At 35.7% G+C, this 16,525-nt stretch overlaps 1 protein-coding gene and 1 long non-coding RNA gene across 2 annotated transcripts; one reads left to right on the top strand and one right to left on the bottom strand.

Annotated features, from left to right (window-relative positions):
• Positions 1–1,133: 1,133 nt before the first annotated feature.
• LOC105112511 (endoribonuclease Dicer homolog 2-like) lies at positions 1,134–13,304 on the bottom strand. The gene is given in 23 exon segments (XM_011008268.1): positions 1,134–1,801; positions 2,212–2,490; positions 2,674–3,084; positions 3,189–3,398; positions 3,482–3,678; positions 4,282–4,385; positions 4,505–4,923; positions 5,031–5,305; positions 5,441–5,667; positions 5,813–6,028; positions 6,164–6,324; positions 6,403–6,598; positions 7,036–7,135; positions 7,239–7,374; positions 7,469–7,597; positions 7,682–7,822; positions 9,654–9,718; positions 9,822–9,906; positions 10,640–10,774; positions 11,469–11,582; positions 12,338–12,515; positions 12,721–12,841; positions 12,961–13,304. Coding segments are annotated over 22 exon segments (4,221 nt in total). The 5' UTR covers positions 12,792–12,841; positions 12,961–13,304; the 3' UTR covers positions 1,134–1,429.
• Positions 13,305–16,059: 2,755 nt separating this feature from the next.
• On the top strand, positions 16,060–16,496 carry LOC105112771 (uncharacterized). The gene is made up of 2 exons (XR_839827.1): positions 16,060–16,186; positions 16,278–16,496. It is a non-coding gene; the product is annotated as an uncharacterized LOC105112771 (long non-coding RNA).
• The last annotated feature ends 29 nt before the right edge of the window (positions 16,497–16,525 follow it).

Genomic DNA, 16,525 nt, shown 5'->3' on the forward strand with positions numbered 1-16,525 from the left:
CAATTTCACCCTAATAGCAAGATGTGCCATTTTTTTTATTAATATTGTAAAAAATTTAATTTGGATTTTTTCAATTGAAAAAATATAATTTAACATCCTGAAAATAAATAAAAATTTTGGTTAATAAGTATTATTTATTTTTCATTGATTTCATCAGGGTAACATTCATTAAATCTAATAGTTTCAGGATAATACTGTCTGGTTTTAAACGTTAAGGACTTTAGTTTTTATTTCTGTTGAAATCATCAAATATTGGGCTGCGCCGAGGGAGTTAAAGCCCAAGTAATTGAAGCCCAATAACAATAATAGGAGAGCCATAAGCCCAGCTAACAGAAACCATAAGAAAATGCCCAAAAGCCCAGCTAAGAAACAGGCTCGTAAAGAAAAAAACAAAACAATTGGATTGGATTGGGGGTCAGGGAGATGGTGTCTGCTGATAATCTTTTTTTTTTTTTTTTTGAGAAGTTCGATGGATCCTATGTTACATGAATGAGTGATCGCTTTTATAATCGAATAAATTAAAATTATTTATAAATTATCTTCATACATCTTTCTTTGCTTGTTATCTCTCAAATTATTTATAAATTGAGATATTTTCAAATAATGTGAAAATGAGGAACAAGCAAACAATCCATGAAACTATCCAAAAAAAATGAACAATCCCAATGCATTAAAAATCATCAACCTGAAACAATAGACTTGATTTTTTTTTTTTAATTTTAAAAAATTAAAATTATTAAAAAACAAGAACGGAAGATGGCTGTCAGATTGCACACCTTCGCTCTGTCGACTCAAGCATTGCATCATCCTCCTATTTCGAGTCTTCACCTCCAGGGAGACTCGGTCGGGTCTATTTTTTTTGTCATCTCCTATTCTCTTTTCCCCACTCAGTTGCACCGGAAAAGGAGAGAAAAAGATAGAGCACTGGATCCACAAGAGCTCAACCCGCATGCTGATTCGGAGAAATACAGATGGAACATATGAAGATTTACATAAAAAAGAAAACAAAATTCCTTTAATTATCATCCATGAAATCATACGATAGATTGATGCGAGTTTACGGAAAATAAATACAAAAAACAAGCAAACAAGTCCAGTGCCATAGCATCTTCCAAAGCACGACCCACAATGGCTTCCAGCACAACTATTCACTTTGGATACCAGTATACATTATGAACATGAACACAAAGGGCTATACAAATACCAAAATACTTTGAAATAGAAATAGCATTAATGCAATGTTTCTCCAAGTTACTTTCATGACGAGACAAGGCACCATGCATCACTCGAAAATCTCTTCGTAAAGCGTTTTACTTTAATTTCTACATGCATCAACTTTTGCTAACATAAAATATACAAAATCCTTCAGCCATACCAATGCAGATATCCAGCTTGATTCGAACTTCAAAATTTCCAAAGCACACAAGATTTACTCAACTTTGCTCGCGGTACTAGTCGCAAAATTACTTTGCTTCAGGGCCTTCAAGACTTCTTTTGAAGCTAGTTTTTGGGCTGTCTTTTTATCTGCAACTGTAGCTGTATGTTTAAATATGAGACCATTAGCTTCAACCTCTATTGTAACAGAAGCATTCCTGCCGTTCCGAGAAACAATGGGCTTCTTGTAATCAAAGTGTTGCCTCTGACATAATTCATTCAATTCCCTAACAGGTTGCAATCTCAATGTCTCGGGAGTAATTAAAGGCTCCAAAAGTGGCCTTATACTTTCAAAGACTACCTCCTTCTTGTATCCTGAATCTACAAGAATAGCCCCAGCTAACGACTCTATAACATCTCCAAGTACCTGTTGGGATTTAGGTGAAAAGGTGAAACCAAAGCTTTAATTTTTTTAGCTGCTCGTTTTTTTTTTTCATTCTTGAATAGAGTAATAACGCTGAATTCTGAATGTAAAAAAATAACTAAACTAGTAGTTACATAATCAGACAAAGTTTCCAAACATAGGCAGGTGGGGGTTCGTCCATGCCAGGCATCTTCCTCGATTTCACTTGTTAACAAGTCAAGATGATGTAAGCATTAACTGATCAGTAAATCATGGGCACAAGTGAACTACATTTAGGCTTCGTCAAGGAAACTCACTTGTCCACTCTCCACATTTGTGCTCAAATAACATAATCAACAATACATATAGAGCAAAAAACAAAACCAAAGAATTTTGCAGGAAACGTATTTCACTTAAATGTGTTTAGCACTAACCTTGGGAAAAGCTGTCTCAGATTCCCATCCAAAAGTTGATTCTAAAGAAAATTCCTGAAATTTTTTTACAGTGGCGACGATATGCTTGTGAAGGTCATGAGAGGCATGAAGAATGTGTCTGTCCAAGCCTACCTTAACAGCAGATTGTGCATAACAGTCATTGTTTACAGAAGCAGACCTCAAGTCAGTCAACAGTCCTGGTGACATCCCAGGATATTCCTTGTACATATGCAAAGTGATGAGATAATCCAGCACTGAGTCTCCAAGAAATTCCAGTCGCTGAACAGCAGTTGATCATGTTGAAGTGAGGATCACCACAAACCAGCATTTACAAAAAGGATTACAGAAACTAAAGCCACCTTTGGAAAGAGAAAATGCCTGTGTATGTGTGTGTTTTGTAGTGTTGCATCACCGATATTTTCATAAACAGCATAAATGTTATCAAGTTGTGGATAAATTTACCTGTTAACACCTTGGGATCTCAGGAAGCAGGTAAGAACCATGGGTCAATGCTTCTACTAAGAGAGAAGGGTCATTGAATGAATAGTTTAACAGTGATTCTAAGTAGCGGACATTAACAAACTTCTCTGCCTGCAATTGGATGTGCCTCTCATATGGTGTATTCATGAAATCCACCTTTATACCAATCCAATCCATAAATAGTAAGGCCGTCACTTCACCGCCTGTACTGAGGTATGCACCAATGAGTGCCTCAACAACATCAGCAATTGTTTTACTTTTTACCTTTCTTCTTCCTTTAATGTAAATTTTCCTGCCCTCAGAAAGTGGCTCCTCGCCTAGAAAGTCACTACCCAACTTGCCACCTGGAATTATCCAGAGTTTTGGATTGAAAGATTCATCGCGGATAAATCCCTACAGTTCAATCAAATGAAACATGTGATATTTATTCTCAGCACTAAATATTTTATATTGGTAAAGCAAACACAATGAACTTTTCTTTCTAAAGGAATGACTACCTGAAGTTTGTGGTTACATCCTCTTCTGCAAAGTGCAGCATTAGAAATAATTTTGTCCTTCTTAAAACTAAGAAGGCCCTCGTGATGATTTTGATAAATTTTAAATAGCTGCTGGCTTGTAGCATATTTAAGAAAAGAATCTCCTAGAGTTTCTAATGATTCCAAATTAAAATTCTCTTGGCATTTATTTGTAGTAATTGCTTCCAATACCTACCATAAAATAAAGTTTGGTTAATGCAAGTCCAAAAAAACATTTTGCATCAGCAGAGTCAAGGTTTGGAAAAATAAATTACCTTCATGGATGGAATATTAACATTTTGCAGATAATGATCTGAATGCATCTTCTTTAAGTTGACAGCAATAAGCAGGGACTCTAGTCGATGCATTATTGATGGGATAAATGTATAAGAATAAAGAGTACTGATTGATATTGGAGATAAAATTATTTCACAAAGTTCAGGAGGCAACTCTACATGTGTATTCTTCGATTCTGTAGCCCAAAAAACAAATATCATCAATAATGTAACTACAGAATAATTATTGAACATTATGGAAAAAACTGAAAAAAAAAAGAGGTCTTGATGCCATATCCAGATAGCCTAAACTGGTGAACCAACTTCCTCTTGATTTATTTAGTTAAATGAAAAACAAAAGATAGATAGGACCAGATTTTGAAAATTTCTAGATTACCTAAGAATGCATGACTAGCCCAACATATTTTATTTTAGCCCAGTTAAATGCTGGTTATCAGTTGTCCCGGTTTTATTAATTCATTACACTAGCCTACTTCTGTGTTAAATTGACAGAATATTCTTTAGCTAAAAAATATTTTAAGTGAGTGTTGTTTCTATTAATTTTACATTCTTCAGAAGAAGAAAAAAAGAAGCAAAGGCTGGCAATTTCTTATTGTGATACCATAGTATTCATGTGATAAAGGAAGCAGGCAAGTAGTCACAACATACACAATCCAAATAAATGGACCAAGCCTACATACCACAAATCAATCTGAATGAATACCCCATCCCATACCACAAATTAATCACATGCACTTTGCCCATAACATGGTAAGACAAAAAAAAAAAAAAATCAAGACCTTTCTCCTTTTGTTTTCTGCATCTGTTAAGAAAATTGTGCACTTGAAAAATGTGTTTCCCTTTAAGTAATGGTTCTTGATTGAAAAGCAATTGGATGCCATGCCTGCAATCAAGTGCGAGCTTCAGGTCACTCATTGGGCTACAAAAATACAATATATGTGACATAAAAATAACAGCAAAATTAAAATAGCATGATGTAAGTGGATAATAAAAGAGCACTACCGCTTTGCAAAGTACTCTTTGTAAGTGATAGCCCCTCCATCTCCCATCTTTAAAAGCGAGTTTCCATTCAAATCCTCAAAAACACCCGTGATGCAATAGATGTTACCATTGTGGGGGGTGCAGACCAAAGAATTCTGAAGCACACATGCGCAAACTGGACCGCATTTGGTTTGGACAACATGAGCATTGCCATTCCGAGAACAGTTGAAGTGGTCATTTTTATATGAGAACAACACAGAACTAATAGGTGTCCAGTTGATGGAAGGTTGTGGGCATGACCTGAAAGCAGGAAGTAGAAAATAGTCTATCTCGAAACCTGACCCTAAGTCTAATCCTTCCAAGACTTCTTTCAATTTATTTACACTATGATCCAAAAGAACTTTGAAAAGAGTAATCTGAAACCTCCTACATAAGAGGACCTGACAACCAAACAAAAAACAGAACAGTGGAAAATACAATACGTTATATAATTTTTCCATCACATATTACACCTATGACAAGAAAATAAGAAAACTAGAAGACATACCAGCACTCGTTCAAGATCAATATCTCCAATATACCTCAAGTTCACTGTCAATAAGCCTCTCTCAGCTTCTAAATCAAAACCCATGCTCCTTATGACATCAGATTCAAGTTCAGTCCTCATGACAAGCACCACGTCATGGACAGGAATATCATAAGCAAAGTTCTGATTCAACTCAATTAAGTAGCAGTAGTACTTCGTCTTCAAATTTCGTGGACCTTGACTGACCAGCTCAGGTGGCCAATAAATGGGTTGTTCATCATCATACCTCTCATTCCCTATTCAATAAACAATTACAAAGATTAAAATATAGAAAGGGAACGGGAAAAGATGGTTTACTAAACAGTATATATAGTACTCTGAAAGTGTAAAACACCCAAACCAATAATGGAAAGATTGCAAATAGCAATTACCAACGTCTTCAGCAACAGCTTCTTCCATAACAATATCAGGAACAAGATTGTCTGTTAAAGCACCAGAAACATGGAGTTTCTTGCATGCTTCAAGGCATGCCTTCTGCTTCAAAGTTTTAATATTTCCCTGCACACAAATAGTTTGTACAGGAGAGCTTTTTGGAAGATGTAATCTACAAGTCATTGTCTCCTTGTCTATAATACACCTGGGAGCTGGTTTAAAATACCTACAGAAATCATAACACCCCACCCCAAAAAACAAAGGGAGAGAGGATAAGCCATGGTTTGGTACAAGCTTGTGACCAGCTCATCTGAAAATAAATTATTACGAGCTTAGCTGTATTTTCACAATTAAGAGTACAGATGACTAACCCATCAGAAGGAAGACATGAGCAATAAAAGTATATCAAACTAACACTTGAAGAAAGATTGACAACTGCCCCGGTGCCCTCAACACGATAAAACTCATCATCCAACTCACCCAGCAAAGGTGAACAAGGAATGGATGCATGGCGTAGAGACTCCCTTCGCATTATGTCACCACTGGCCAGATAGTTCTCTAGTCGAGCATGTGTAGAAAAATCCCCTCTATGGTTATCAAAATATAAGTGAAAGTGATCAAACACTAATGATCACATAAACTCACAGTAAAATGTACAAACGAATCCGTTTACAAGTAGTCCTCATTGGTGATAGGTGTAATAAGAGTTACTGGGACACTACCTTTTCACCATTAACAAGTAGTCAGAATTCTGCATCCTAGCACGACCTCGGGACTGTATAAAGCTGCTGACAGTGGCAGAAGGGTCAAATCTAATCACCAAGTTGCAACTTTGCACATCTAATCCTTCCTCAAGAATTGATGTTGCAACGATGATGTTCACCTAGAAGTATGCCATTTGCTCATTTTCAGACAATATAATGAATACAATATTGTGGATCCAAGTAGGAAAATTATATACCATGCCTTTACGAAATTCTTCCACAATTTCATTTTGAATTTTGCGTGTCTGGGATTGCAACCCTGAATTATTTCCTGCAATGTATTTAGTCTTCCAGCTGCCATGTTTAGGAAGCAACTTACTCAATAGAGATTCAAGGACAACGGCAGTAATGACCCTTTCCACAAAAAGTATACATCTTATTTCCTTTAAATCCCTGTAATTAAATACATGGGAAAAAAAAAAAACACATCACCACAAGCTGGTATAAAAATGACCAAAATAGTAACATAAAACTTTATTTATTCAAAACATGTTGTATACATATATGTTGTATAAATATGACAGTTTAATAAAGTAGTCAACTCGTGCAGTCAAATTATCTCATGGGCATTTAGTTTAACTATTAAAGAGCAGAAGATCAACAGAACAGAACTAGCTCTTGTATAAACTCAGTAAAGACTCAAACCACAAAGTGCAACTTTGCACTTGTTTCAATCTTTTATATGCATATTATAGCATTTCCAGTAGACTTCAGAGAATAAAATCATTATCAATCTTCTGTCAGAACTATAGACATTATTACGATGGATTCAGCTGCCCAAATATATCTGATGATAGAAAATGAGGATGTATATATAGTTATGCGCCAACCTGTACTGAAGAAGTGACTCAACAAGGCAGAGAATCTTCGAGGTTAAAAGCCCAGCACCCAAATGAGCCTTAATGTTATCCCCAATGGAGCATTCCTGACCTAAATGTTCAATACAATAGAGAAAAAGAAAATGATAGAAAACTAAGAACAGAATCACAAGTTCGTGTCTCCACAAATTCTTTCACCAAGATAGAAAAGGTACCATCTGAAAAGCAATTAGAAATTGCCAACGAGGCATCTTGGCAAAAGTTTTTAACAATGGTCTCACCGGACACATCTAATTTACCCCCTGAAATAAAGTCACCATCAGTATCACAGTGTGATAAGAACTGTGCAGCCTGTTTCATCAACGTACATTAAACCATGTCAACTACACAGATACCATTGCAATGACAAGCAGAGCAGGTGCAAGAATCCAGACTAGACAAATACCTGAAAAGCCAACCAAACACCAAGTTCCTCCAAACAAAACATCAAAGCTGAATGTACTTTTGATATTTTATTGCGTATAGATACTGCTGCAGACTCATTGAGATCCAATTGCTCGAGCATGTGTTCATGCTGAAAAAGCAGTAAATGGACTACCAATAAAATCATAGAAGCCACTGGCATCCATTCCAAACTTGAAATAAAGAAAGTACACACCTTTGCTCTTAAATTCCCCAATTCTTCAAGTAAATAAGCAAATATACCATCAGGGATCTTCATGTGCTCATAAAATAAGAACTTTGGGGTTGAGAATGGTATAAATTCAGCAAGCGCAGACTCGCTAACACATGTATATATCTTCAATACAAGAAAGTGGTACCATAAACAAATTAATGAAGAATAATAATAAATAAAAAAATCCATGAACAAAGTGATATGGAACATAACAGTCAAATAAAAGGGCAACCAAATCTTGCAGGGCGATAATTGAACATAACAATCAAATAAAAGAACAGCCAAATCTGGTAACGACGAAGTCTACGTGCAGAACACATATGAATGCAGTTCTATATCACCCATGCTAAGAAGCTAAAGCTGCGTAAGTATTCATGTATGGAACATAACAATCAAATAAAAGAACAACCAAATCTAGTAAAGACTACGTCTATGTGCAGAACACATATGAATGCAGTTCTATATCACCCACGCTAAGAAGCTAAAGCTGCGTCATAACAATCAAATAAAAGAACAAACAAATCTAGTAACAACTAAGTCTATGTGCAGAACACATATGAATGCAGTTCTATATCAACCATGCTAAGAAGCTAAGGCTGCATAAGTATTCATATATGGAACATAACAATTAAATAAATGAACAACCAAATCTAGTAACAACTACGTCTATGAGCAGAGCACGTATGACTGCAGTTCTATATCACCCGTGCTAAGAAGCTAAAGCTACTTTTGTGTTCTTATATTTCAAAGGTGGTATCATAAACAAATTATTGAAGAATAGAAAACAGACAAGAACAGAGTGGTATGGAACATAGAAATCAAATGAAAGCACAACCAAATATAGTAATGACTTGAAGTTTATGTGCAGAAAATGTATGAATGCAGTTCTCCATCACCGATGCTAAGAAGCAAGAGATACGTAAGTGTTCATATATTTCAAAGGTGGTATCATAAGCAAATTATTGAAGAATAGAAAAAACACATGAACGGAGTGATATGGAACATAGCAATCAAATGAAAGAACAATTAAATCCAGTAATGACTTGAAGTTTATGTGCAGAACTCGTAGGAATGCAGTTCTACATCACCCATGCTAAGAAGCTGAAGCTAAAGCCACATAAGTGTTCTTAAATTTCCTGTGAGCCCAAATATATACCCCAAAAAAAAAAGAAGAAGGCAAAGTCCATGGGTTTTCTCTATCAAATGGTAGGTTATGGGGTCCCCTCCTGCTCTTTCAGAGCCAGCAACATGTAACGAACCATTTGATGTGTACCCGGGATACAATTTTCAAAAACTTTTGAGCAAGGAATGGGAAATAACATGGATATTAGTTGAGTGCATTTGAAATGTGCCATGTGGGTCATCTTCATCTTGCAGAAGGGACCCAAAAGCAAAAGGAGATAAAAGCTACACGAAAAAATCAAATAAGAATATGAACAATCAATTCATTATCCAAATAAAAGATTATCAGTGCTGAAAATAAAATTTGTACAGGAAAAAATAAAACAAAAAAATAAATGATTGTCAAATGAAGGAGGATGCCAAAGAATTGATAATATGATGCGTCATTTGGATGTTTCACCCTAGTGAACAAAGTGCACCAAGAGAAAACACCACAACAAATGCACGAAAGCATCAAGAGTAGGACTTTTATTATAAAAAGAATTGTGGAACTAAGTGAATTCCTTATAAAGCTTATTAAAACATCACTACTTTACACTCAAATGTGTCAGTGGCCATGACCAGTTAATCGTCAACCACTATCTGATGCAAAACTTGTTTATAATGAATATTTTCAATAGCTATACGAGGATACAAGTTTTGAACAGGCATGTAAAATGACTCATTAAAAATGAATTTGGATTTCAGATCTAATAATCCATCGCTTATTATGGCTAAAAAGCAAATAGAAAGAAACCTAGGTAAATATTTTTAACCAGAAGTGAGAAGCAACCTTTGAATTCATAATATCCTCAAGTTCACGAATCTGCTGCCAGTAGTATAATTCTGAGCTTGCACCTTTATCACAACGCAAAAAAAAAGGGTTCAATCTTATATAAATTTAGGAAGATTGTAAAATGTGAGTATCAAGCAAACATTATGATCTACTTCCAAAGCATACCCTTTGACTTTATGGGAGAAGCGGTCATCCCAAAAATCCTAGGAAGATCATGGTGACCAGACTTTAACTCACAATGAAAGAACTCCTGCAGATCATTCAAAGTTATCAGAAAATTCACCATGCAACATGGACTCCATGCAGAATCATTCATGGCTCTAAGTGAACATATAATGGTAACTTCATACATATGAGTTTTATAAGTAACGTATGACACTTAAAAGAAAAACAGCATTTTGCGTCCAACAAAACTGCCCTTGGGACAGGCACCCAACATATCAGTAAGCAGGTGAGTTTTCCTTAAATCTATTCGTATTTATTTGAACATAGAACTTTCTTAACAATAACTAAGAAAGAAAATTTTTTTGGTTCTTGAAGCAACCAGTAGAATTTATACAGATGCTTAAGAATTTGTGTATGTATCTAATTTATCAAATCTGACAATATTGCACATTTCTGCTATCAAATGCAAAAAGATCTTCACCATAAGCAAGATACATGCTACCATGAGTTCCCTTATTTTGAGAGTGTCAAAACAATTCAATCAGTAATTAAAAAAATTGAGTTAAAAATTTACATGAAAAAATATCTTATTTCATAATATGGACAAGCAAACGCTGCTTGAAAGTCTAATTGAGCAGGGTTGATTTCTCATAACAAAATAACAAAAAGAAAGAAAGAAAGAAAGAAAGAAAGAAACATAAATCTCCCTGAGAAATCACATCAACTGTTGTTTCCATAAATCAAAAGTAAATCATTAGGAGGCAAAAGAATAAAAAGATGATGAGAGTTGTAAAACAAAGGGGAGAGAGATAGCTCACTGTCATGATGCTTGCATAGGGGTGCTTGCCCCTGGTATGATGACATTCATCAACAATCATCACCTTGATCAAGTCTAGCTTGAAAAAGCTATGCCTCAAGCCATTAAGCAAAATTTGAGGTGTCATAACAAGCACCTGTACATATCAATCAAATAATCAATGTCCATTGTGTAAGAAAATAAGCTGGTAACATTGGCAAACTGCATAAATCTGCCACCATAAGGAAGAGAATCATTGTGAAGAAAATTAAAGAAATGGGTAAGCAGCAAACTGACAAACAGCTCAAAATGAAGTTCTCAAAGGTTAATTAATTTTATGTCAGCAAATATCAACATGTTATGCAGTTCCTCAAAGGGAACGCTTCTGCTTGATTTTATCAAAGAAGAACCAGAACGCAAGATATGATTCCAAAAAGTAAAAATAAAAAAGCCAGTTGAGGGCACACTTCATCAAAATATCTCAGGTTTAGAAGTAACAACACTGGACAAACAAGAAAAAAAAGGTCACTAAAACAAGAAATGAAAAATAAAAGCTTTCAAAAACCAGAAAACAAAATTACATCAAAATCATACTCTGCTATGATTAAAGAAAGGACAAACCACATCAACCACCAGCACCACTAGCATGCAAATCAACGACCACTGTAAACAGATTTTTTTTCTTCACTATTTTGTGCCTTTTGACGTTGGTTTTCATTGTTGAAGACCAAAGGTGAAGCTCAAAACTTGAACAGAACAGACATGAGACTATCAGATGTAAATGATTACAGATAAAAACAGGAATAAAGAAAAAGACGAATAGTCAATGAAGCAGCTTCCAGCTCACTTACCTCATGTTTTTCTATTTCCTTCTTCCATGTAGCAGCATTCCAGAAGTCAACTCCCCTTTCTCCCCAGTACATGCCCACTTTCAAATCAGTATGCATTTCCACAGCTCCAGCTTGCTAGTAATCATGGAGAACAACAGCAATATAAAAGAAAAATAAAGTCACATTTCTGAATTTCACCTTCAGTATTTGCATCTAACCACCTCAAAATTTAGAATTAACATTAAACTTGTGCAGGAAACCCCATTCATTGTCTTCTTTTTTAAATATTGGTGAAACTCTGGCTTCAATCTCAATTCACTAACTTTCTAAAATTTCATTATGTAATTCAAAAGGAAAGTACAACACACAAAATGTTTACTCTAGTATCCAAAAAAACCTGCAAATTTCATTGCATTACTCTGGCGTTTTTAAGCATTTGATGGAACTCTGGCTTTAATACCAATTTGCTAAGTTTCTATAATTGCATTTTGTAACTTAAAAAAATAGTTGAGACTGCACATGAAGTTTTTACTTGAAAAACCCGCAAGTTCATTACATTACTAAAGTTTGACTGCGAAATAGAATATTTTTCAAATTTAGATTTAGCAACAATATCTAGCATTTCCAAACACATCTCCTGTATTTAAAAAGCTCCATAGTAGATACATAAGGTATGTTGCATTTGACCCGGAAGGTTACAGACACATCCCATCTTCACCAGCAACTCCTAACATCTCCAATATTTAGTCCAATTATTATAAATTTCAGCAGCAGTGAAACGAAACCTGTAATTTGAATTGTTATACTGTCGCTGAGTAAATAGATTAACATAAATTCCCAAAACATAGGCACACATATGCAGAAGAGAAAAGGAGTGTAAAGTGGCATACTTGGCGAACCAGAACGACTTGAGGAACCAGGAAAACAGCAATAAAATGTGAAGGCTTGCGAAGAAGATAAGCGTAACTGCGAAGTAGCATGATGGCGATCAAAGTCTTTCCAGAACCAGTCTCCAAAAACACAATTGTGTTATGCTTTAGCGCCTTCTCCAAAGCCTCCAATTGATAACTGTTAAAAGAAAATGTAACCCAACACAAAAAATCATTAAAAAAAGAAAAAACAGAATCTCTGTATAGAAATCACAAACTGCATATAAAAGAATAACCAGTGACCCGTTCATTGTTTGAAGAAAACAAAACGCAAACACCCCCCCCCTCATTTGAGACGTTCTCTAAACAACCAAACAGTGGGGAGGAAGAAATCAAGGAATCACCTTCTAGCAAATGGGAGAGGATCCGCAGGGAGTTGCTGGGTGGTATCTATATCCATGCTAACAGGCTCCATCACTGCTCAATGCAACTCAGAAGGCAACAAAAATTGATTAAAAAGAGAACCCGTCTCTTAAAAAAAAACATGATCGAGATGAAAATCCAAACAAAATGACTAAACAAGAAGTAAGGAGGACCAAAACCCAATCAGTAATAATAATTAAAAAAAAAACATAAAACTCAACTCTCTGGCTCACTTACCAGCTGATTAAGAAGGAGAAGCCAGATGATCGCTTCAAGTAAATACTAAATAGAGAGACTATAGAGACAGAAAAACAGTGAGTTAGCAATGCAATGCATTGCGATTGCAATTCTCCAAGTGGGTGTTATATAGAGAAAACTTAAGAGGAAAGGGTTGCGGCAGTAAGTGAGTGAGTGAGGAGTGATGCTTTTCTGGTTTGGTTGCCTATGCGAGGAGGTAACTTCTCAGAGAAGGTGCCAGCCAATCAGTGTACTGCAGAGTATAGCAGACCCCCAAAAGAAAATTAAAAAAAAGGAGTGCAGGAAATTAAAAATTAAAAAAAGGGGTTACTTCAATGAAAATTGAATTTTTGCTTACTTGTGGGAAATTTTTCAAGCAGACCCGTATATTAAGCGAGTGGCTGGCTTCGCGTGTGTTGTTTTGGTTACCTAGTTAAGTAGTGGCAGTGGTTTGGTCATGGACCTCGTGGCTCATACATTACGTGTCTCTGTCTCTCTCTACTCTCTACCGTCTGCTGCTGCCCGGAATTCGCTCTTTTGCGACGTTTTGGTGTTTTGGATATGCATGCACACGTCTCTTTAGGTTAATCCAGTTGTATTTTTCCCATTATTATGCTCCCCCTCGTAATCACCGCTTGGGATTTTACAATCTTACAATTTAATGCACAGCTTATATGTTGAATATCACATCTACGATTCCGTCAGTCACAGATGATCTACTTCTAAACTATTGGATTTCTATTAGTTTTACTTCATAAACAGTCATGAGGCTTTGAATATACGAACATTAACCAGGATGATGATACGCGGCAAGTCTATTTGAAAATTAAATTGTAAGAAGAAAAAGGAAAGAAAACAAAATCACGTCAATTAATGGCATTCCTTTCTGGGCATGTCATCTGTGTAACTACATGATTGTCCATGTCCACGGTCCGATACCTGAAAACATGTTCGAGCATTTCGCCACGAGGAAGTGCAAGCTCTGTAGACACAACTTCGTTGCTCGTGATGGACTTCCTGAACGACCATGGATTGTTGGGGTTGGTGTGTTGCGAGCAGCCACTGTATCTTCTTCAGCTTTGGCGGGCAAAGAGAATTGTAATAGAAAGTCTACCTCGTGGTGGCCATGATGAAGATGGACAGGGTTCTGGTGAAAATCAAGCACGGGGGGTTTTAGGTATGTATTATGTGCAATGAATCTGCCTTTGCTTATAAGGAAATCAGAGATCTTACTCGCCTTTTTCGTTGCTCGAATGTAGCCACCCTTTCTATGATCGTGAAACGAATTCATTCCAATCTCCGGAGGATGACCATTCCCACGGTGAGATATAAAATTGAGACCGGTGATCATGAAGGTACTAGATTCCTTTCTTATTCAGACATTGTTAATTTTCTGAAACTCGGAATTGTCATCAATCCATCGGCATTGATTGATTTTTATACTTACCAGCTCTGGAATAGAAATCCAATTATCACCTGTCACTGTTTTTAATATAGTTGTGTATTGATAGATGTAAAAATATACAAAGCGGGATGCTTGTTTGGCATGAATGTGAAATATTTTACAATAAAACATTCCACGTATAAGTTTAGTATTTCACAATATCTAGTAAATGTTGATGTGAGTAGTAAGATGAGGGTACGGGGATGAAGGGGAGGAGGTTGTTGGAACGGTGGTGGTGATGATGGTACGGCAGTCGCGGCAGTGAAGAGGAGGCGGCGGCGGTTAAAACAGCACTGGATGATGCTATGAATCCATTAATATATACATAATATATCACATAGCTCTGAAAACTAAAATGAAATCCAGTTAATTATAAAATAACTTGAACTGACCATTGTTACATAAATAAATAATTTTTATCATTTTCCTTTTTACAAGTGTCATGTGGCAGGCACTAAATGCCGTGTTTTGTCGTGATAGCAAAGCAACAAATGTTCACAGTTCATGAATACCTAGTTATTAAATGAAGATCCATTTTTCATAGATTATATATGTATTTGTAAAACAAAAACAAAAAAAAAAAGGGAATACACACATCACCCGATCGAGACAGACAGACGCCACCACTTCCGCTGACATATTTGTGACAGAATTCACCCTCGTTCGCAAAAGTAGTGTATCAGCAGCACCTTGTTCGCGATCAACTACAGGGAATGCAAAACCCATCTTAGAAGTTCAATGCCTGAAACTTCAAGCGAGCGAAAAAAATCATTTTTTTATGATTTTGAAAGGATTTCAATCAGACATGGAAGATCAGATCGTGAAAACAGGTGATTAGAACCTTGTTCGTCGTTTTAATAATTTTATTTTAATTTTTTTTTTTTACATATTAGTTACAAAAGTAAAATTTAAAAAATAAAAATATTTATTATTTTAATATATTTTTAAATAAAAATTACTTTAAAAAATCAAATGTTATTACAATGTCAAATGCACAACAAGCCTAGTGCTCTAGTTTTTTGTATATAGTATTTTTTTTCTTAGTAAAAACTCATGATTTTCATATTAAAAAGATGTTTGTTTATGGAATAGTTTTTATTTTTAAAACAAATTGTATATACAATGTATTTGATTAATATTAAAATTTAATTTATTATCTATGAAACTTATTTTCCTCGAATCTCCTTGATTTAAACCTTCACAGTAGCATCAAGCATCTGTACCGGTAATTTGATAGGAGCACAGCACGGATCATCCTCGGCTTTTTCTGTACACTCTACGCTCGAGGATTTCTCAATCTTGGACTTCGCATCTTTAAGCGACTTGACGTCGTGTTTCGTGTTAAAGGTATCAAGAAAATGACCTCAACTAATTTCTTCCAAAAAATCAAGATTATAAAATAAAATATTAATTGTATTTAGCGAGAAACAATTTTGATGGATTCGTTTCCCCTAAAATGCATCAACTAGAATTGTTTCAGTGTATTTAACACCACGGGCCTCGATCCAACATCGGCGTATTCATGGGCCTAGTGAGCAAAAGAGCTTGATAAAGTGATGTAGGCCCATACACGAGTACAGAAAAATCACGGACAAAATGGAAAAAACAAAAACGAGCGGGGGTACGTATGGAAATGAAAAAAAGATAAAACTAGGGTTTAGAAGCATTTCACCCGGACACACATCTACTGCCGCCGTCCAGTGCTGCTGCTCTCTGAGGCGTCTTCAGGAGAAGTAAGAGGAAGCGGACGATAAAACGCAAAAATGGTAAATCTGTTGTGATCTCGTTTTGCTTACTGTCTGTTTCTTCGCATATAATAAGAACTGCCTGGAAAACTGTCCCTGTCCATCGTTACAGATGTGTGTAGACTATTGCTGTTTTCAGTAGCCTCAATGGTGACATCCCCTCCATCCGGGCTCTATATGTATTCCTTTCTTCTTACAAGCAGATTAGAAGTGCAATACTAATGTTTTTGCTTTGCTGTTGCTTGTAATACGATGTTGTTTGGTTTTGTGGTGATTATGTTGTATCAGCTAGACATTGGAAAATAAATAAAAAATTAGAGTTTAATCCATATGTCAGGGACTCTAGTTTTGATGGTTAAC

Source organism: Populus euphratica, unplaced genomic scaffold (assembly GCF_000495115.2).
Source record: "Populus euphratica unplaced genomic scaffold, PopEup_1.0 scaffold1.1, whole genome shotgun sequence".
Lineage (NCBI taxonomy): Eukaryota > Viridiplantae > Streptophyta > Magnoliopsida > Malpighiales > Salicaceae > Populus > Populus euphratica.